Source organism: Tinamus guttatus, unplaced genomic scaffold (genome assembly GCF_059628265.1).
Source record: "Tinamus guttatus ecotype Peru unplaced genomic scaffold, ASM5962826v1 Tinamus_guttatus_pri_ptg000497l, whole genome shotgun sequence".
Classification (NCBI taxonomy): domain Eukaryota; kingdom Metazoa; phylum Chordata; class Aves; order Tinamiformes; family Tinamidae; genus Tinamus; species Tinamus guttatus.
Window position 1 is genome coordinate 3,134,669 of NW_028289031.1, and position 21,850 is coordinate 3,156,518.

The 21,850-nt window shown below is 39.5% G+C and overlaps 1 protein-coding gene across 5 annotated transcripts in view; it reads left to right on the forward strand.

Moving 5' to 3' along the window:
- Window positions 1-21,850, forward strand: part of CARMIL1 (capping protein regulator and myosin 1 linker 1) — a 173,427-nt gene that overhangs the window by 76,114 nt on the left and 75,463 nt on the right. For all 5 annotated transcript variants that reach the window (XM_088533402.1, XM_088533405.1, XM_088533403.1 and 2 more), the window contains exons 4-11: window positions 2,485-2,544; window positions 4,337-4,458; window positions 6,490-6,587; window positions 6,963-7,033; window positions 7,166-7,239; window positions 11,969-12,044; window positions 14,393-14,481; window positions 17,576-17,670. In XM_088533402.1, coding sequence (XP_088389528.1) covers window positions 2,485-2,544; window positions 4,337-4,458; window positions 6,490-6,587; window positions 6,963-7,033; window positions 7,166-7,239; window positions 11,969-12,044; window positions 14,393-14,481; window positions 17,576-17,670 — 685 coding nt within the window. The remainder of the gene's footprint in view (window positions 1-2,484; window positions 2,545-4,336; window positions 4,459-6,489; window positions 6,588-6,962; window positions 7,034-7,165; window positions 7,240-11,968; window positions 12,045-14,392; window positions 14,482-17,575; window positions 17,671-21,850) is intronic.

Sequence of the window (21,850 nt, forward strand, 5' to 3'; positions counted from 1 at the left end):
ACAGAGCCCTGGAACAGGCTGCCCAGAGAGGCTGTGGAGTCTCCTTCCCTGGAGATCTCCAAACCCACCTGGATGTCACCCTGTGCCACGTGCTCCGGGTGTCCCTGCTGGAGCAGGGGGGTTGGACTAGATGGTCTCTCGAGGTCCCTTCCAACCCCAACTGTTCTGTGACTCTGTGATCTGTGTAGTGAGGGTATGATGGGTGCGTGTTGATGGTGACCTCCGTAGGCAACTAGGAGCAAAGCTGTTATAATTCATTAGAAAGCTCTTGACAACAAGTTGCTGTTCCCAATGAGTAACTGTAATACTAGTTTAAAATCACTGTCCCCTCTACAAAATTTATTTTGTTAAATGGATTTACTTAGTTGGGGAACTTATTTCTATTTCCTTTGTAATCTAGAAGGTGTGCTTTACTAACAAAGCTCTGACTTTAATGAAATAGAAGAATAATCAGAAGAAAGTCCTTCTGCAGATGATTTATTTCAAAATGAAGCTTTGCAATCATTAGGATGATTAAAAAAATGCCTTTTTTTTGGTAGCAGAAAGATTAACGAAACGTACTGATTTTTCTAAAGCCTGTCATATTTTCGAAATCTGCCTGGAAGCTTTCTGATCCTGCAAACCTCAGTTTGACTAGAATGCAGTAACTTCTAGGGAGACTGCAGAAAAAATGCTTCTATAAGCTTCAGGGAACTCTCACAAAATCCCGTACGCCCAGAGTTCGCCAGTTTTGATGAGTGTTGTTGCTGTCTCTGATTGACCTTTCCTTGAACGGCGCTGCTGAGATGTGTCTAGTAAACAAGGATGAAAGTTAAACAGGGTAAAAGCGGATGAAGTATCACATCCACTGGCGCGATTTCCTTGGAGCAAAGATCTTACAAACTGTGGACACCTGAACTTTACAAAGAGGATCAATCCCTTAATTTCCACTAAACTAGATGTGTTTTACAGCTTCAGCAAGGCTGTTTACCCCTTTTCTAGGAAAGGAATTGCAGTACTTAAACATACTAATTCTGCTGTCTGTATAAAGGTAGTTACAACATCAGTAAATGCGATCAGTAGCTATAACATCAACCTGCAGAAAAGTGTATGATGTAGATGTGGAGACATAATTTCGATCTGTAAACTCACTTCTGGTGCCGGCTCTTAGTAAATTTTAATTGACAAAAAAAAATTGAAAACCGTGAAATTAGCTGACTGGTAACTACAGGGTTTCCTAAATGAATGACACTTACAGCATCTTAAAAGGAATTTTTTGTTGTTGTTGTTTGAAATAGTTATAGGTAATAAACAAGACTAAATGTTTTAAAAGACTGTAAAGAAATTATTTCGCAGTTTTAGAAGAGGAATGTGTTTTGTAGGTTTGTTCCACAAGGACTGTGAATCTTTTGAAAGTAGAAGAATGAATTGAATCTTAATTATAGACATGCCATCACATTTAATGATATTTGTGAATTCTAGTCAGAATTTTTGCAGGATGAATTCTTGAGTCTGGTTCTGGTAAACTGGTAAGCTATGGCAAACTTTACTGAGGAGTTAAGTACTTTTGATTACGTGAAACATATATGTTGGCACATACAAATACATTACTCATGTAAAGCATTTAATCTGGTAGGTAAATAATTTGAAAAATATGAAAGAAGTAAATCATAGTTCTGCAGACAATTCCTGGTGTGCTTTTACACCCTTTGTAAATGGATATCCTTGGGAATTGCGTTTGGATTCTGAAAAGTGCAGCTGTAGTTCAGCGTCTTTAAAAAAAAAAAAAAAGAAAAGAAAAGAAAAAAAAGTTGTCACAGGGTAGAAATAGAATAATTTGGTGTTTGCCTGGAAGCACCCTGATCGTGAAGGGAAGATAAAGTACAGGTGATTATTATTTTAAAAAGTTTGTTACAGTTGCAATGATATTGATGTTAAATAAAAGGAAATGGGCATGCCATTTTATTTCTTCACAAAATTTTAGACGTGCTAATACAGTCTTGAGCATTTTATATATGTAGGTGGGTGGGTTATATGTCCCTTTTAGTTTCTATACAGAAAAAGTTTTCACTTCTGGGATCAGTGTTATTCCTGAAAGATTAATAAGGGCTGCTATAAGTAGTCTTACTAAGAGTTATTCACTCACAAGAGTACACACCAGTAGGGTGTTGAATAGGCAATTACAATTTTTATTCTAGAATTTTGTTATAATTTTTGTTTTAAGCTGATAGGCTGATAGCTGTCAGTAAAATAGCCAATTAGATATTCTCACAGCCCCTAATAACCATGTAAGCCCATAATAAGCAACACGCACATCTCATTTTGGTACAAAATATGAGTGGATATAGAATATTAACAAATACTTGATATACGCTATGGAAACTCATGTAAAATAATGATCCTCTTATTCAAGGTTTTTTGTATTAACTGTATTGAAATATGCCAGTGCTTTTTAAAATAGGAAAGTATTTCTTACTAATGTGGCCTTTTCTTTTTTAATTATAGCTAGAACTGACTTTCAGCTACTTGGAAATCCAAGGAATAACTTCCAGTAAACCAGGTCAGGTGGGTGTTTTCAGTCTTTTATCAAACTCATGTTGTGGCACACTGATAGATTTTACTGGTGATATTCTAGTTAAAAGGTGCCTCTTTACTCTTTGCTAAATGTGTGCCAGTCAAGGAGAAGATAATGTTCTAGCACGGAGGGGTCCCCATCCAGAGAGCAGACTGCACATTTGAATTGTTGCTTTGATGGTGCTTTTAAAAGCTAAAATAATGGTAAAAATTTTAAGGAATCCATTTTAAGAATGAGTGTGGATGGGATAAAGATGATAAATGCAGCTTTTTCGTAGGTCAGTTGGGATGAAGCTAAAATGGTGCAGGTTTTCATCAGTCACATTAATGTGGCTGTTTTTCTCAGAAATGAAAAACCATTGATAATTGTTATGTAATCCACACCATGCCAGGTTGGATGTCTTTAGTGGTATAAGTCTTTTGTGGTGAAGCCAAATGCTTCTGCTTGCCTTGCAGACAGAGGTTGTTTCTTTTCACCTCTTGCTGGTGTTGTTCCTGCTTTATAAAAAATAGAAAGAAATAAAGAAAAAAGGGGGAGTGAGGGGAAAGTTCTGTGCCAAAAAGGTGAATGTCTAGGAGAAGCTGATGAAAAGAAGAATGTCTTTTATACGTTGTTCATTCATAAAAGATGAACATGTTGACAAGATTTGATAGGCCAATTGTATCAAAGTCTTCATGTGTTTCATGTGTGGTTTTTTTTAAGAGTTTTATAGGAATAGGAGCGTCTGTCAGTGCAATTTGAATTCTATAAAGCTTTCCTTGTGTTTAACATGTCATCTGTTTAACCCAGCTTTTGAAGCTTTTCGTTAAGGAAAAAAAGCTCTAGTCGTTTACCTGTTTAATGGGGAGACATTTAGTAAATGGCCTTATTCATTTAAGGCACTCAAATGGCATGGTAGTTAAGAGTAATTATTCCTAGAGGGACAGGCGGAAGTTGTTATAAAGGCTTACAAGGAAAGTGCTGATTTTCAGCAACATCGTTTAGCATACCATTTTCTAAGGTATTTTTGTAAGGCTTTTCTTTTTTTACATTCACCTGTGCTGTAAACTTGCAAGTGTTATAGGTGCCTGCTGGTGGAGGCCTTAGTAACTCCTTTGGGCAACAGGTCTTGTTGCAGCAGCGTGCCCATCTGTGGCACCCCATGGGCTTGTGCCAGGCACATCACAAAAACAAGATAGGATGAATCAGCACATGGGCAGGCAAAAGAACATGAGGGAAATGTGCAGCAGTGCTGGCGATAATAAAAAATGGCAGTGACTTGGCCACTTGTTCATCCTGGGAGAATGAATGGCCACAGGTGCTGGAAGTCATGGAAGTAGTGGGAACATGAAGTTAGTGTGTGTGCTCTGGAGATAATACAGTCACTTGGTTTGTCTGGTGATAAACCTAGACATAATTGGAAACTAAAAGAGATCCAGGAGCCAGTTTAAACAAAAACCAAGCCTCTGTGGCTTGCTGGAGTATCTGTGGTGATCTGCCCTGGCTCTGAACACTCACAACTTAAGAGGCTGCTGACAAGCGGGTTCCGTTTTCTTCACCTCACTGGAGCAAATACCCCCAACGGCAGGGCAGTGATGTGAACTGAGTTACTGCATCAGTTGAACTAAGGCATTGTATTATCTGAATGATTTCTCTAAAAGGCATGGAGCAAAGTATTAATTAACATGTAACAGAGTGGCTGCTGGCGTGCAAAACATTCTGCCAGCATTCAAAGCAGCAGCACCCAATTTAAATGAAGGGTACCTGATTCTCCTGCCCCTTTCCTCTCCCCGTTTTGTGCAGCTGATCATGGAAACGGAGAAATGCACCATTACCATGAAGTTGGCGACCTCCGAGGACGTGAACGAGGTGCTGGCCCATATTGGAACCTGCCTCAGGAAGATATTCCCGGGGCTCTCGCCAGTGTAAGTAGCCTTTGGGGCACTTGAGGCAAGAACAGATTGTGTCAACAGAGTGAAGAACCACCCTATAATGGTCCTTTGGTCCCCCACCTTACAGCAGAAATGCAGAGAGGATGTCAAGTGCCTTAAGGCAAGTGCTAAATTTTCATCCAGGCCTGTGGAAGTGTATGGTAGAATGATGAAGCAACACAGAGCTAGGGCAGACTGTGCTCTATGTGGTCAAAAGCGCTTTCATTTTGACTGGTGAGAGGATTTGGAGTTTTAGGCTTTTTTTTTTTTTTTTTTTTTAACCTTACTGTCTCTCCAACCTCAGATATAGCTGTGATTCTAGGTGTTTAATTGCCTCCTTTTTCCTATAAGCAGTCGCAATATTCAATATTTTTGTTTTATTCTTTTCCATTTTGGAGGAGTCAAATCTGAGTTGGAAGCGGCGGGAAAAAATGTGCTTATTTTCACATTTTGTGAAATCTTATATAATTCACATGACTCTGAACCTGGTGCTTCAAAACTGAGCCCTAGGCCTTCTGTTATATACCTTCAATAGAACAAACAAGTGGCTCTCTGGGTCACGTTTGCTTTTCTAGCTCTTTTTTCCTGCTGCTTCAGTTTTGCATTGTTCTTACCTTTGTTTTCTCTTGACTGTTTTATCATCAGCTTCAGAATTTTATCATCTTGCAGCAGTTTTTAGTTATTTTTCTTCATTTTAATTTCCTCCTCCTCTTCTCTAGCTGTGCTGCATCTTCATCGCTACCTCTCAGATAATGCAGCTATATTACTCTCTCATTTTTTTGCTTGTTTGCTTGTTTTTTGTTTTGTTCAATTTTAAGGAGAATGGATCATAAAATTTTCCAAGTCATTTTTTTAAAAAGACTTTCGATGTGAACGGTCTTAGTAGTTATATGTGTTTTATTTTGGGTGTCCATCTTTATTATTCACCTGCAGGTGCAGTAGGAAATCAAATTCATAACTTCAGCTGACAGTTTTGTTTTTTATTTCTTGTGGGTTTTTTTTTTTTGTGGTGGTATTATTAAATGGAATGATGGAGATGGAAATCTTTCCTAAAGAAAGTGTAGAAGTGAATACTTACGGAGTAGCCATAAAACTAATGATGAGAGAAATGCAGACAAAAAGAGTGAAGAGGGCTGCAAAGCCATGCATGTTTATCTCAGCATCTGTGATTGCCTTGCCAACTTCTTGTTTATTTTTTGGGTTTTTTTTTTTTTTTGAGCCTCTTGAGAACCTTGCTGGAGAATTTTGTGTGGCTATGTGGAGGGTTTAGTTCCCAGAAAAGAAATTTGATTTTTTTTTCTTGCTCTGCTGTCATATGGGACAGCTCTCCAAAATGAACAATATGCTGCTGTGAGACCAGAGGAGGCAAGAAAGGGGAAAAAGATTTCTGCTGTTAACATTGCTTGCTTATTCTTTCCCCCTGTTGTGTGGAATTCCAAAAGCTTTGAGGCTCTCTTGTCATTCAGAAGAACATTTGTTTTCTGTTTCCTAAAAGGCAGAAGAAAGGCTTGTGTTTTAGTGTGGAGTCTGAGGAACACTATTGCAGTACAGAGATTAGAATTGGATATCTAAATCGCAGCCTAGAGGCCACTCAGCATCCTTCCCTTTGCACCACAGTGTTTTCACTTCATAAAAGCACTGTACAAACTGCAGCTATTTCAGCATAACCCATAACCAAAAATACCGTGTCTCTCTCCTATTCTGGGCATCCTCGTGTTAATCAAGCTCCACAGGTCTACTTAGCTTGGACAATCTTGTTCTAGAAAAGGGTTCAGTTGCTCCAAGAGTCACAGGCTTAGTTATCAGAAGGAAAAAAAGACAAATGCTGCTACTCTTGTGCTGTATCACAGTGTGTTTGACTTCCAGCCAGGGAATCAAATTGTACTAAAGATGGTAATTCTTCCTATACACATCATTAAAATTATATAAAATTATCTGTGAAATAAAGATCCATGAGTGCATATAATTGTCCAGGCTTAAAAATATTTTTAAAGCCATGAATGATGGTTTTCCCTTTGCATCTAGGAGGATTCTGAAAAAAGTAACTATGGAGCCTTCAGAAAGACTGGCTAATCTCCAGGCCCTGTGGGACAGTCAGACGGTGGCAGAACTTGGACCTTGTGGTGAGAATGAATTTGAAGGCTCCAGTATAAAAAGGTTGAAATTGCAGTGTCAGGAAGTTGAATTCTATTTCTGGCAGAAGCTTGAAAAGGTGTAATTAGTTTAAAGGTGTAATTAGGATACAGTAGACTTCTGATTGGTGGGTGAATGCACTATTTTAAGCTTTTTTGCAACCTGCCGGCTATTGCAGAAGTCGGATAGCCTCAGTCTGTTGCAGTTTCTTTCAGCAGCACAATGGACACCCTTCTGAGAGAAAAAGAGAGTGAGTTTTGAAAGACTCGGAGGTGTTTTTTTAAGTGAGAGTATTGAGGTATGTCTTTAGATATTCACTTGTTTGTTTTACTGTTATGTTCAATGCTCCCTTGTGTTGTTTGCAGGAGGCTTTTCACAGATGTACGCATGTGTTTGTGACTGGCTTGGGTTTCCCTATAGAGAAGAAGTACAGTGGGTAGGTACATGTTTTGTGCTGGAGCTCTTTTCTTCTAGACGTACAAAGGATAAAAAAGAAGGTAAATCACGGTGCTTGAGGGGGGAAAAAAGCCAGTTCTATAAAGATGTATTTTTGATGTACTTTTAACAGGATGTTGATACAATTTATCTGACACAAGATACCAGGGAGCTGAATTTGCAAGACTTCAGCCATCTTGACCACAGGTAAACAACATGCAGGAAGCATACCAGTTCTTAGGAAACTTGTCACGTTTCATAATCCCTCCTTCCAGTAGAATTTGTCTGTCCTGTGTAAGATGTTACTTAAAAGTCTGAAAGCACCTCTGGAATGACCAGCTGTATCACTTTGTGTTTCTAGCACAGCTGTTCTGTTTGCACAAAAAACTCATAGAGACCATGTTACGCTGAAAGGGTTCGAGAAGATGAATTTACATCCAGTAGTTAAAGCAAAATACTGTGTTATGCTATCTTTAGTTCTGCAGAATCTTTTTCTGCTGGTATATTTAGTAAAATAAATGACTTTTTTTAGAAAGTCAGTAAAATACTTAAGTTGTTCATCTGAACCCCAGGAAACAGTCTCTCCTCTTATAATATATGCCAAGAAAAAGATTTACCTTTAGAAAAAAAAGCTAATTTAGAGTAGTTTTACTATGAGATGCAGAAACTTAGCCAGGCATTGTATTGAGTTTACCAAATTCAGCTGACTGAGAAAGTTGAATTCTAAGAATCAATCTGAACTCATTTAAGTAAGATGAAATGGGAAGGAATCTAAATCTGAGTTTATCATTATACAAGAAAAATGAAAAATCTAAGAAGCTTTAAATAAGACATAGAAAGCAGCTGTTTCTGTGGGAAAGTACAATTAAAGAATTAAGAGATTTTTCAGAAATTTGTTGTTAAAATGATTATAATAGAAAAACTAAACTCAAAGGTAGGTAGATGAGAGTATTTCAGCACAGCAGTCTCTGCAGCTGTAAGCTTGCTGTGTGTTAACTTGCACAAAAAATCCACTTGCATATTTATTTGGCTTCTGCAGTGGGTTTGCACAGTCCATGCTGAATTCCATGCTACTGAACTGAGCTTACTGAGGTGTTTGTACCTGTGTTAGCTACTTAACTGGTAACAGGAACAAGTCTACAGGGCTGCAGCTGCTTCTGTGACCTGTGTAGCCGAAGACTGAACAGGCAGCTAAGAGCTGAGAATGATTGGGAAACATGTACTATTCAGCACAGGCAAATGTGGGAAAAGAATCTAAAAACACACATGTTGCATGGTTGATTGCTGAAAAGAACATAGGGCCTTTATTGAGGTGACCTGGATACCCAGCATCAATAGAAATTAAGTGTTTGAGCAATTTATAAGGAGTTAAAATAACAATTATTAGTTAGCAGCAGATGAAAGAAACACTTTAAATATTCATTATTTATCAGGTGAGCTGTATTAAGGCAAATGGAATAGTAATTTGTTGTTTCACAGGAGATTTTCATTAAAGTGTGTATCGCAAAATTGACATCACTGAGGAAGAATATTTGTGTTGCTAGTAACAGTCTACTGAATGTCTGATGACTGTGTAAGTTCAAAGATTGAAAACAGTTTTAGAGATGTTTACATGCCTGCAATCCATTTTGTGATGACAGTTTGTGAATGTCATCACAAAGATGAACAGAGAAAAAGACTTTGAATTGAAATTTTCAAGAGAGCTGTAACATTTTTTAAGAAGCCAAAACCTTAAGTGATTCATTGAAAATGCAAATTAGGATCCAAGATCCCAATCAGTTGAAGAATACATGCAAGTATTCTGCACAGTGAGAAAGCTCTAAATTAAGAATAATAACAGTATGCCAAAGCATTCTGGTTTTGAAGAGACTGTTGTGTGTCCTGTCCACGTTATTTTGGGGATTACTGAAGCATCTCTATACTTTATGTTGTGGAGCAGCTCAGAAATGAGGTATAGTGGGATCAATCCTCTATGTACAGAGGCTTTGTATTTCAAAAATAACAATTTGTATTTTTCCTAGTGAGGCATTTCTGCTAGAGGTCAACATAAGATGACATGAATTATAGATGAAGCTTTAAGTTCCCAGAGTGTCTGACAGTTAAAGTGCATAGCATGGCTTGCCACATGGGAAAATGACTTCAGAGGTTTTATTTGAAGTTATGTTGGGCTGTGAACCATGTAATTGTTTAACAACAACAAAAAAGGCCCAAAGTGAACAGGGTTTATTTAACTCAAGAGCACAATATTAATCCAAGTAGCATATGTTTTAGCACTTTTGGACTCTCAAAAAATAAAATGACAGAACAGTGTTATTAGTTTTTTTCTTTCCCCCCACACTCTCAATGTTTAGATTTATTGCCACTGGCAAAAAATACACTGAAAGACAATGTTGCTGAAAAAACCTGAAGGTGCTGCAAAAGCTTGCACGTTGCGGAAGCTTGGAGAGATTTTCTGCATTCCAGAACAGAATCTGTTTTCATTTTAAGATGGCACAGTGTTGTTGTTCTGTAAATCTGTCTTTATTCTGATGGTAGCTGGGCAAACAAGCCAATAAATAAATGTAAGCAACTCAGTATAACCTGAAGAAAGTTATGAGAAGGCCCTGCTTATAGAAATGGTTGTTAGCATTTTTTTTTCTTATTGTATTGCAAAAGAATCGACACTGTGGTTGGTACCACAACTATAATTAAAAAAAAAATGAATAAAGTGGTAGAGTGTTTTGGAAAGAGAAGCGCAATAATAAATGCAATGTGGGCAGGCAGGCTAGAAGCAAGAGAGAGTAGAGATAAATTCCAGGAGGACCCCACACTGCTCAGAAGCACCTGCAAAAATTAAAAAAAAAAAAAAAAAAAAAAAAAAAGCCTGAAAAAGCCCTCTCGTTTCTGTTTAAAATGAGGTCGAATCTAGTAGAGCAGCGTTTCGGGACAGCACGGGCAGGGTTCCCGCTGCTGGTGCCAGGGGGAGGAGGGGAGCGTGCACGTGGGCAGTCTAATCCCTCGGGGTGTTAGTGGTGCCTGTCTCAAGTTTGCACAAACAGGCCCTGGATAAGGCGGAAGGCGGAACAGGAAGACCAATTTAGAGAGGAGAACTCACAAGGCAGCAGGGCTGATTTATTGAAAATAAACCCAAGGGGGTAATACCTCTGCTTTTCTGGTGTTTTTTATCCCCTGATCATTCACTCAGCGAATAGTTCTTTCCAGTTGAGAAGTGAGAAGGTGGGAGGGGAGACCCGGTGGGTGGAAGTGAATCTGCACCCGCCGTGAAGCTGGTGAAATTGGGCTGCCTTTATGAGGAGGAGCTTGGCATGAGACTGCACCTGGGGGAGCGTGGGCACCGGGCGTAGGCCTCGCCGGGCACCACACGCCAGGTCCTCTGCAAGAGCGTGGAAACGCTCCTGTTTTTTCATGAGCCTCCCAACTGACACCTAGAATCACAGAATGGTTGAGGTTGGAAGGGAGGGACCTCTAGAGGTCATCTAGTCCAACCCCCCTGCACATGCAGGGTCACCTAGAGCACGTGGCACAGGGCTGCGTCCAAGCGGGTTTCGAAGATCTCCAGAGAAGGAGACTCCACAACCTCTCTGGGCAGCCTGTTCCAGTGCTCTGTCACCCTCACTGTTAAGGTTTTTTTCCTTAAGTTCCTGTGGAACTTTTGGTGCTTCAGTTTGTGGAAGTTTCCTCTAGTCCTGTTGGTGGCCACCACTGAAAAGAGGCTGGCCCCATCCTTCTCACTGCCTCCCCTGAGGTACTTAAATACACTGATCAGGTCCCTTCTCAGCCTTCTCTTCTCCAGGCTGAACAGGCCCAGCTCCCTCAGCCTTTTGCTGCAAAACGCAGCACCTTTTCACTCTTGCCTTTGTGATGGGCTTGCACTCCCAAACGGAACAACTGCCCTTCTCCATGTAGCCTGCTGGATGTTTGCCCATACAACGCTGCCTTCTCTCTTGGCTTTTCTACACATTTTTGCCATCACCCTGAAGTGCTTTGAGTGTTAGTGGAGGGCAAGTCAAGGACAGGAAGCAGAGCACATAAGAAAGAGACACCGTTTAGTGCTCGGAGGTGCTGACCTGCACATGCCTCAAATGGAAAGCTGGAGGCTGGACAGTAGCTTGTCGAAGTCAGTGGTTTTAAGTTTGTCCCTGCCAAAAATGAGGTGGAGATGGCACTGTTGCTGGTCACATAATTCAAAGTATGCTGCAGCTCCTTTATTTTGTTATAAAGAAAAGACGTTTCTGGGTAGTTGCTGAATGCCTCTGTTTGTATACATGTATTTAATGTGTTCTGGAAAGGTGATGCAAGAGTCGTGCTGCTGAATAGCATACTAGTGTATGATGAGCGAATCTGGTGGAGGGTAGTGCACAGATGTGATATTTATGAACATCTGTTATTGGAGGAATTTGGGGAGAGCAGCTCAAATTAAGAGGCTTAGAATAAAGAAACAGAATTTCATTTTAGAAATCCCCTTTACAGTTAGGAGGGGGTTTGGGCTGAATGTCACATTATCCTTTTGCAGGTTTCCCGCTTCCTGAGGGAATATAACTATAGAGATGAGACAAGGAGTTGTTCTCTAGAAGCATTCAGTCATGGAATTATATTAAATCGTCGGAGTGCCAAAAAGCTTTTTAGCGTCATGCTCAATTATAATTAGAGGTGATTAAGAAGCTTAAATATGTCACAAGCTGAAGAAAAAGTAATGCTGAGAGTAGGAATGGCAGCCTAGACAAATTTCTGCTTTAGAAATTCATGCTAGAATGAATGTCTGTTGGCCAGTCAAAACTCTGTATTAAAATACAGGCAAGATCAAGATACACAACTGTTCATGTTTTACTTTGGAGTGGAGTGTATTAGATATGAAAGAAATGTTTGGTTTGTTTTTTTAGCTACCAAAACTGACAGTTACATGAAAAGTGTGTAAAAGTGTTTTTTCTTTTTCTAGAGACTTAATACCTATAGTTGCTGCTCTGGAGTACAACCAGTGGTTTACAAAGCTGTCCTCCAAGGACCTGAAATTAGTAAGTAATAAATTGAAACAATATGCTTGCTATTTTTTGTCTTTATTGTGTTTTAAGAGGTACTTTTATGTTTTTCAAGAGCTTGATTTTTTTTAAGGGATGTAAAACTGGGCAGTCTATTCAAAAATATTTTTCCATTAATCATATCCCGAAAATGTGAATGACTGGACAAGTAATTAATGCTGTAAGAACACTACTGAGAGTCAGCTTGAGGTCTTGACAAAATTTTATATGGATAAAGTTTGGAAAGCTTGTTTAGAGATAAGGATGCCACACAAAGCTACTTCATTAGGTGTTGCTAGTTCTGTCAAACCATGTTTGAGTACTAAATAGTAAACTACCCTCAAAGCAACCTGAAATCTCTGTTGCTTTTTGGAGTTGTGAAAAAGTATCAGGGTTTTGTTTCCCTTTTTTTTTTCTTTTTTCACAATATAGAGCAGACTTTTCTCCTAATTTTCATTTCAACTTGATGAATTTTTCTCTTAGCTGTCTGAAACTAATCACTTAAAGTAATAAATATTTAGTGATTTGTGGTAACAAAAATGACAAGCTGAAAATAAAGAATAAGAGTCTCTTGATATAAAAATGTGCTCATTGCATTCCTAAGCTATCATTTCCCTCCCTTAAATTAGACAAAACACTTTTTTGCTTTCCTGATGGAGCACCCTGCTTAAAATTGTATATGGTGTGAATCTGAAGGTATTTTAATCTTGTAGTTCCTTGTTAAAACCACAGGTACAGTAAAACTATGAGCTTATGCTTCAAATTCAAAATTGTAAGAAGATAGTACACTTAGGTGACTAGCCAATGTAGTTTGCCTAGAACAAGAGCTGTGTGTATTATCCAAAATGTTTTTTTTTCATGGAAATTTTGGGAATTCTTAGCAACTTTTATGTGGAACAGTTTTATTCAAGCATGTAAACTTTGTCAGTCTTTAAAATGCACCAACTTGTCAAAACAAATCTTCACCTTCCAGCCATTCCACTTGCAGTTGAGAGTATCAACAAAGTGTAAGTTACTGGGCAGTAAATCCATGCCATAGAAACATTGCAGAGAGTCAGTATGAGGCTAGGCATGTGCAGAGGCTGCAGAATACACTGGACTTTATGGGGCCCCCTCTGATGTTGTCCCGGGTAGACAGCATCTCTGTTGTGTTTTCACAGCACGTGAAAACACTTCGTTTACAATCACACTGCTGTAGAAGCACTGGGGGAATGCTCTGGAATATTAATATATGGAAGGTAAAAAGAGAATTGGAAAGATAGGTGAGTGGATGCAATTTAGACAAAATTGTGACCCCTACTGTGTAAATGAATAATAATTTTATGTGTGTGGGAGAGTTTGGGGTATTTTTTTCTTCTTTTTAGGAGATTAAATTAGTCTAAACTCAAAAAAAAAAAAAAAGTAAAAAAAGTCATCCTGTCATTAGAAATAGAGATGTCCTGAATATGAATATCACTTTGCCGTTTCTAAAGGTGGGCACATTTGACTAATTTCAGCACTTCATGATCGTGACTGGAGTACAGCTTTAGGTTCCACATGAATGTTAGTCAGTGTGGGATTTGTCTGGGAATCTGTACAAATTTGGAAGCAAAATAAAAGATTATGGCAAGATGTTGAGTTCACTGGAACAGCTTTATAATTGCTGAGGTTGTCTCTCTCTTCAGGAAACAAACTCTTTTCTTACCATGTTTTGTTCATGTTCATGGTGCTTGCAAATGATTGTGCAACTTAGCGCATCTGACAAAAGTGAAGATCATCAGATGTGTTTTAGTTCAGCATGGAGGTTAGGAGAATTCCTGCTGAAATACTCCATACTGATTCCCTCGTCCTTACTTAATCTTTGGAGGACCAATAGCTAGACTGTTGTTGCTCCTGGGAAGATTGTTTTTCTTCTGCGTTATCATGTTCCTGTTTATATTTAGTTGTCATTCCTGTCTAGGCTTTAGTCTCCACTCTTCTAATGGTATAACATGGATTAGGAACAGATTTTTTTTTTTATTGAGTCATTTTTCTGAATGACAGAGTGTGTGTGTGTGTGTGTGTTTCTTTTTTGCTATGATTATAAAAATTCTGCCCCTTGTGCTTAGATGGCTAATTTCTTAAATGACTCAGTTCTGGTCTGCCTCCCACTTCTTTCTGAGCCTTTCCAGATGTTGGACTTGATGGTCCTGAAGGTCTTTTCCAACTGTAATGATTCTATGTCCCCCGCTGCCATTTGACTCCCTCAGGGATATTCTTGGAATCCTTATTTATTATTTATATATCACTAGAAACTGGTTGTGGCCTGGATCCTGCTACGAAGTTCCATGTTTGTGTTCTTTGATGTTCTGCCTTTTCTTTGGCAGTCGGCTGATGTCTGTGAGCAGATTCTGCGAGTGGTGAGTAGGTCCAGTCGCCTAGAAGAGCTGGTGTTGGAGAATGCCGGGCTGAGAACGTAAGTGACTTCTTCAAAGCATTGCATTACTTACTACTTAACTCCCATTGGAAAAAGTGTGTGATATATGTTAATTAGAATAAGCATGAAAAAAACCTCATGCCCAATGCCCTTGTGGTTAGGAGCTTTCGGTCAGGTTTTTCAAAAGTTCCTTAGGCCAAAGAAGTGCCTTTAAAATTATGCTTTTTTTTTCTAAATCCTACCTGGATAGTTGGGTTAAGTGGTAGAGCAGAAATGGGTTGGATAGGAGCATAAGCCTTAAATCAACTTGCACTGTTCCTCTCTAAATATACTTACAAATGCTAGCATGAAAACCTTTTATTGCTTAGAAAATAGTGGTAAACCTTTTTGTTAAGCATTGGATGATAGATTACAGTTTCATTTTTCTAGAGAGCTGTTTTTATCTTCTTGAGGATTGCAGCCTGCTCAAATAAAATAGCCCTTTGACATTAGTAACTATTATTAATTAATTAGTAACTTTTTAAAAGAAGCAAGAAAGTAGATTAAGAAGTTTAACCCCTTGACCTAGCCTTAAAAGAATGGCATGTAGGGGAAAGCCATGTGGTTTAGTTCTTGCGTAAGTTTTAAATAGAGTAGATGTTTGTTACTAGGTATTTACTTACTATTTTGTAGGAAAAAGAGACAAAATTCAAGTTATAGACTAACCCATTTGGCAGTATTTGTAGCTTGTTTTAAATATTACAGCAGCACCAAGACCATGTAGACAAAGTGCAAAGCATAGTGTCAATAATTTTTCATATTTAATTAACAAAACAATAGAAAGATAGGAGAAAGGGAGCCCTATATTAGGAAGGAAAAAGTATGGAAGGGAAACAAACAGAAAAATTAAGTGGTCTTTCTAGTTTTTTTGGTTCCTCTCTTCCCTTTTTCCCCTCACCCCCTGCACCTCACCATGGTTTTTGCACTAGGAAACCACCCAAATTAGTCAGGAAATTGTGATGGATTTGGAGATTACCACTGAAACTCCTGGTCACTCTGCATTGCCTTTATCAGCTGTCATTCAAACACAGATGTCTGATTTTAGCTTATTTTTCTTGCTCTGTGTGCTATGAAACACAGTGATAATCATGAATACTAAAAGCTATATTGACTACCTTTGCACATTGCCTGCATTGGCTTGTCTCAGCTGGACCTGGTTTCAGTTTTAATAGGACTTGACAGATGAACAACTGGAGACTTTGATTTTCATGCCACCATCTACATGCATAGTATTTGGCATGTTGCCTTAGTGTCTCTTATCTGATCAGGATTGTCTGTTCTTGTCGGGGATGCACTTGTCAATTCTACAAGTTACCGTATCTGCTCGCTAGGAAGAAATCCTGCTGCTGTTGGGCATCTTCCCTTCACACAGCTTATAGACTGATTGTTTTTAATGAGCTGTGGCAGACTGCTAGGCCAGCACTGGGAAAGAAGTAGCAAGAGCAGTGCTTCTAGAAACACCCGTGCTGTTGCAAGAACGTATTTCAGTTTAAGATGCTTCCACCATTTTCTGCTTCTAGTCACACATTTTTGATCCTGGAGATTTGATTTTTGATATGGCCCCATAAGCAGTTGTCATTGTTCCAGATGAGGGGAAAGAAAATTGGGAATAATGGTAGGAGTAAGGACCCAGATGCAGGGAAGTGTGGGCTTGCTATTGGTGAAAATAGATTGTCCAATGGAATCCTCCATTGCATAGGATTTATGCCAGTTTAGATGTTCTTGAGCATTTTAATCCCCATTGCTATTTCTTTAACAGACATACAGGGTGCAGTCTAGATGATTATACGTGGCTTTAATGCATAAAGAGGATACTAATGTTTTGATAATTACTAGCATGGTAATTGAGGTCAGTGATACCTAATTTCAGAGAAAGGGGAATAGTGCAGGAGCACCTGAACAAATGAGCTGAAAAGCAAGTGACATTGCTTGGGTGTTCTAGAGGAAGGAAGCAGGGAATATGGTGACCACCAGAATACTTGTCTTCAGGAATACTCCCCGATGAATACTTCACTCTGCAAAGGCTCTTTGCAGAAGCTGGCAAAAGCAGCCTGCTCCTTGGCCTGGCGTGTTCTCTGCATCTGGCAGAATGTCCCGGCCGTGGCAGCCAGCAGGGAACAGGCACGACAGAGGAGAAGCCACCAAAGTTCCCAGCAGTGACCTGTCCCTCAAGGACCTCAGACAGTGCAGTTGCATCTCATTTCACCCTGCTGCATGAGCTCTGAATATCAGTAGATACCCGAACCTAGTTCTGAGCTGGGTGTGGTGATTCTGACGGCGTAGCCACTGCTTTGGGCAGGTCCCCTTGCCTCTCCAGGGGGCTCAGGGCAGGGTGAGCAGCTGCCGTGGCCACCACAGCTACCTGCAACAGTTACTAGAAGCCATGGTGAAGCTGCCGGTGCTGCCTAGCCGGGCTGCTGTGGGAGCTGGACAACCAACATAGCACAGTCTTTCTCTTGGGGCATGTTACCAGACCTGTGATCGGCCAGTTCCAGGTCTGTAACGCTCCTCACTGTAAAAAGAAGCCAGCAACAAAAGAGCAGCTCGTCTGCGTGCTGCTCTTCCGTGGCAGCGCTGTTTGTGCTGTTCCACGGGGTCAGCAGCGCTCCTGCCCGCTGTCCACCTTGTGAGGCTGCTGCGAGGCCCCTCCGTGTGAGCGGCCGGTGCTCGGGGCGGCCGCGGTGAGGGGCTGGCTCCCGAGTGGAGGCGCAGCGGGGCCGAGCTGCACCGCGCGGATCCCGGCCCTACCGGCGTGCCGGGAGGTGCTCAGAGACCTGCTCACGTTCAGAGTTATTCCGCATAACCCCTGCTGTGTTGTGTCTTCAGATCCTTGTGAAAAGTGCTTTACACTTTGATTGAGCGCTCTTCAGTCTCCTAGATGACAGAATGGATACATAATAATATTACCTGCTGTCGAGAGGCAGCGGATCAGCAGGCAAAAGCGTTATTTAGAACTGAAGAATCATTTCTGTTTTGCAGTGGGATAAATTGGCCACTTCTGTCTAGTAATCCCCTGGCACTTTTAAGCCTCTGAATGTGCTGTTGATTCAGGAGATAACAGAACTCTTTCACTCTCTCTGTTCTTTTCTTGCAGAGATTTTGCACAGAAACTAGCCAGTGCCCTAGCCCATAATCCCAGCTCAGGACTCCATACGATTAACCTTGCTAGCAATCCACTTGAAGACAGAGGTATGGTAACATTTACATTTTTCTCTTTCTACAAATACAATATGGGGATTACTGCTGCTCCATTCAGCTCTGTGTGAATAATAGACTATTGTTCTGGGTGTAATGCCATTGTAAATATCTGTTGTTCACAAATGACTGAGAATTGCTATTCTTTTTGATTTATGCATATTCATTAGCTTGTCAAGGAGTATTCAAATGTCTTACAGCAACCATGGTTTTCATTTCATTGCATTACATTTTCACAGGTGTTTCCTTTAAAAGGAGATAGAACTCAATGAATGTTTCAGGCTAGAGAGGAAATATTAGGGGGTTTTTTTAAACTCACTACAATCCGTTTGAGGATGAAGTGCAAGATGGCTTTGTTGCTTGGAGTGTATTTTCCTGATTTTTTCCCCCTTTTTATTTGGACCATACTTCTATACATATTTCCTTGCATTGTAGCCGTTCCTTTTTTCAGCTTTGTGTTGCCATTGCTTTGCCCCGTAGCTATTGTAATGTTCTGTAATACTGTCATATCTGGCATTCTTTATAGCAACATGCTGTTGACTCTGTAACATAGAAAAGCAAGCTGAACAGCACTTTTTCAGCTCTTTTTTTTCTCAAAGTAGGCACTGGTAGGAGTGATTTCAGTACGTATCAAGTCAATTCCACTCCCATGTCTACTCTTCTTTCACCCAAGGCACTTATTTTGAAAATAAGGTTACATTCTTTCAGTCTGGACTTGACCTTGAGCACTGCCCATGTGATATTTCCATTTGCCTCACTTAATGCATTCCAAGCACACAGTGTTCTTGGGATCAGACCATCTTGTGTTCCTCTTGGACCAAAAGAAAAATAGGATTTTTACTCAGTGAACATTTTTTGTTTTATTTGGGTTGTTGGGGGAAAATTTTCCAGTCTCTTCGCTGACATGATTCAAAATGAAGAAACTGTTCATTTTGTTTAGAATCTGACTGACTCAGGATGCTGTTCTTGGCACACAATTTTGTAGGTGTGTGTCTCACTTTTTTGGTGAAGGGAAAAGATGAGATTCTTTTTCCCTTACATTTTTGTATCTTTCTTTTGACTAGAAATAATAACAATATGTAAATATTTTTATCTGACCTACTCAGAATAGGTTTTGTGCTGCCCTCCCCCTGTTTCCCAAACACCTTTTGGAAAAATCCATATCATGTCAAAGCCACTGTTTTGCTGAAAAACATTATCACAAAATGTGCCATCATCCTAATTGAAATACACTAGGATTTCTGGTTTATGAGATTTGCCATGAGGTGAAAAAAAGCTGTCACTTTATACATATTGCTGATTCTGCTTTCAAATAAGTGAATTTAGATTGAGTGTGTCATAAAAGATTTTTTAAAAGCCCATTTTTTTCCTCTTTTAAAGAAAACAAAACACTTAGCAGATATTTTACAGTCCAGGGTATGTTTTAATCTATCGATGTGGTTGCTTTCTTTGCAACACACAGGCTGTTGATTGAAACCATTCTGCAGGAGCCACATACAAGATAAAAATGAAGAAGCTACAAAAATTGCCAAAATTACTAGTTGGTTATTACTCGTTGGTTTGTTTTTTCATTAGCTCGCTCTATTCTGCTACATATGCAGTTAGACCTTCCTTCAGAAAATTAGCTAAGTTACATAGGTACTTAAATAAAGGGAAAATGCCCATAATTGCAATACGCAAATGCTGATTAAGAAATACTTCCATGTCTTTTGGTCTAGTCAGTGACTTCAAGCTGGATTTGATTTTATTAAACTGAAAAGGCAGCAAGCATTTCACAAGTCACTGCTGGCATAATCGAGATGTATGTGAAATATGTGGATTTTAAAAAACTCTTCTGTCTTGATATATCACCTCTGCAAGGCCTGGAAGTTTAACCAGATTATATTGCAAATATTAGGGAAATAAGAGTAGTGTAAATTGCAGAGACTGTTATTGTCCATTATTTGGGGGAGGGAAATCAAGCTGCTGTGTATTATTGGGTACTCATAAGTACAAATATTATATTATTACAGAAGTGCAACTGTCTACAGAAGTAGAAAAGTACTACTCTGTTTGGCTAAGGCTCAAGATCTCACTTCAGTTAAAAGATAAAGTAGTCTTAAATAAAATGAGTTTGTGCTGAGAATAGTGTGTTAGTAATTGGCTTCCCTTAGTGGTGCTGCCGACATTAGTGAGGCTGACACCTGGAAAATCTGTTACTAGTCTGGGCTTTAAAATGCTTATGGCCATGCTTGACCAATGGAAATTTTGCCTTTACTAAGACCATAATGTCAGCTATTATTTTGTTAAAAATAAGGCAAAGCAAACAAACCAAATCCTTAAAATACTTGAAATCAAAGGTGTGTGCCTAGATGTAGCAAAGTCCTCTTCTGCCATTCCAGACATCGTGTGTTACAAGGTTAGCAAGAACGGGTTGCTTAAAGAGAACGTTCCGGTGCCCAAGAGACCCAAAGTACTTCTTCTTTTCTGTACCTCATTTCTGCATTTTATAGCTCTATATACTATGATGCTAAGATATTAAAATCCATCCCCTCGCTTAGGGTAATAGGTTGATTGCTAGCTGGATGCAGCGTTGGAGAAGTGCAATTATTTGCTGCACTTCTCACAAGAAGAGCTTCACGACACCACTGACACTTGTGACATGCTCAGCGATGCTGCCCGCATGGCCTAGCTTTACACTGCTTTGAAACCCTGTGTAGTAACTGAACCAGATCAACAAAACTAGACTGTCAGCCACAAAATGTGCATTCTGCAGCCATCCTTACAAAGACTGATTCTCCACTACTTTAGATGAGCTGAAAACACTTTTTTTCCCCAAAAAATTAGGATAGGAAAGAAATCTGACTCCATATTTTCTTGCGGAAAGCTCATGAAGACACCTAGTTGCTACTGTGTTTTACAGTAAACAATTCCAAGGCATCATCAATCTAATATTTTGGCAGTTTAAATAAAATATGTCATGCTGCTTTGAGCCACATGGAAGTTGCACCTATCTCAATACACACAAAATGCTTTTACAGAGAGCATTAAAAAACCCTGCAACCAAAATTGCACATCTGATATATAGCTGCTCTTTCTTCATTATTAATGATAGATAAAACATCTGATAAAAGCAGTGTAAACATGAGTCTGTGATGTGCTCTGTAGTTCACTCTTTCATGTCTGCTTATGTGAAGAGCATTTTTTTATTGTGGTTTAGCACAAGAAAAAGGTTATATTCTTCTCCCTTTTTCACTAAGTGATTTATTAGGGAATGCATTTCCTACCTCATGCTCAGGCTTGAGTTTCTGTGTTGATTATTCCATTATTAAGGTAAGTATCTCCTAACTTGGCTCCATATTACTTCAGTATGTGCTTTCTTAATAAAAATACAATCTTTTTCTTAAGTGGAGGGATGATATTTATGGCATGTGGAACTGAATACACTCAGAAAGTGCTTTATTGAAACGGCAAGTGTATTCTTTCTCTTTTGTTGAAGCTGTGCTGAGGTAGTCAGGCCCAAGCCAGCGTCCTGGTATGTTTTACTGTTTGGGATCACAGGCAACTGCAGCATTTCCAAGTCTATGTAAAAGCTGGTAGCCCTCACAGTACTGTAATGAGGTGAGATAAAGGGCCATTAGAGCTCAGGAAGGGTTTCAAGTTCTTGTTGCAAGGCCTCTGCACCTCTGTACCTGTAGCATCATTCTCTTATAAGCAGTACAGGCTGTTGCACAGTACGAGTTCAGCAGGCCCAGTACATAGCGGTTCTCCTCGAACAACCTCTAAATTTCTTCACTTAACAAAGGAAGGGATCCTCTCAAGAAAAGAGGGCAATCTTAGCTCATATATATATGTGTGTGTGTGTGTGTGTGTGTATGTATACAGAGGTACAGAAAAGAAGTACTTTGGGTCTCTTGGGCACCGGAACGTTCTCTTTAAGCAACCTGTTCTTGCTGACCTTGTATATATGTATCTATATACACACACACACATATATATATAGATATGAGCTAAGATTGTATAAATATGTGTATATATGCATATATAAAAGCCAGTGTCTCCTTGCCCCGATTTTTCTTCCTTTTAAAATGAAACTTCAAAGCGTTTAATTTTTTTTTTCATGCGACCTAGCATTGTTGGAGTTTAGTCTTTGTGTGTTTTGTTTTTTAGACTTGTTATTTTTTTGGCTGAGCTG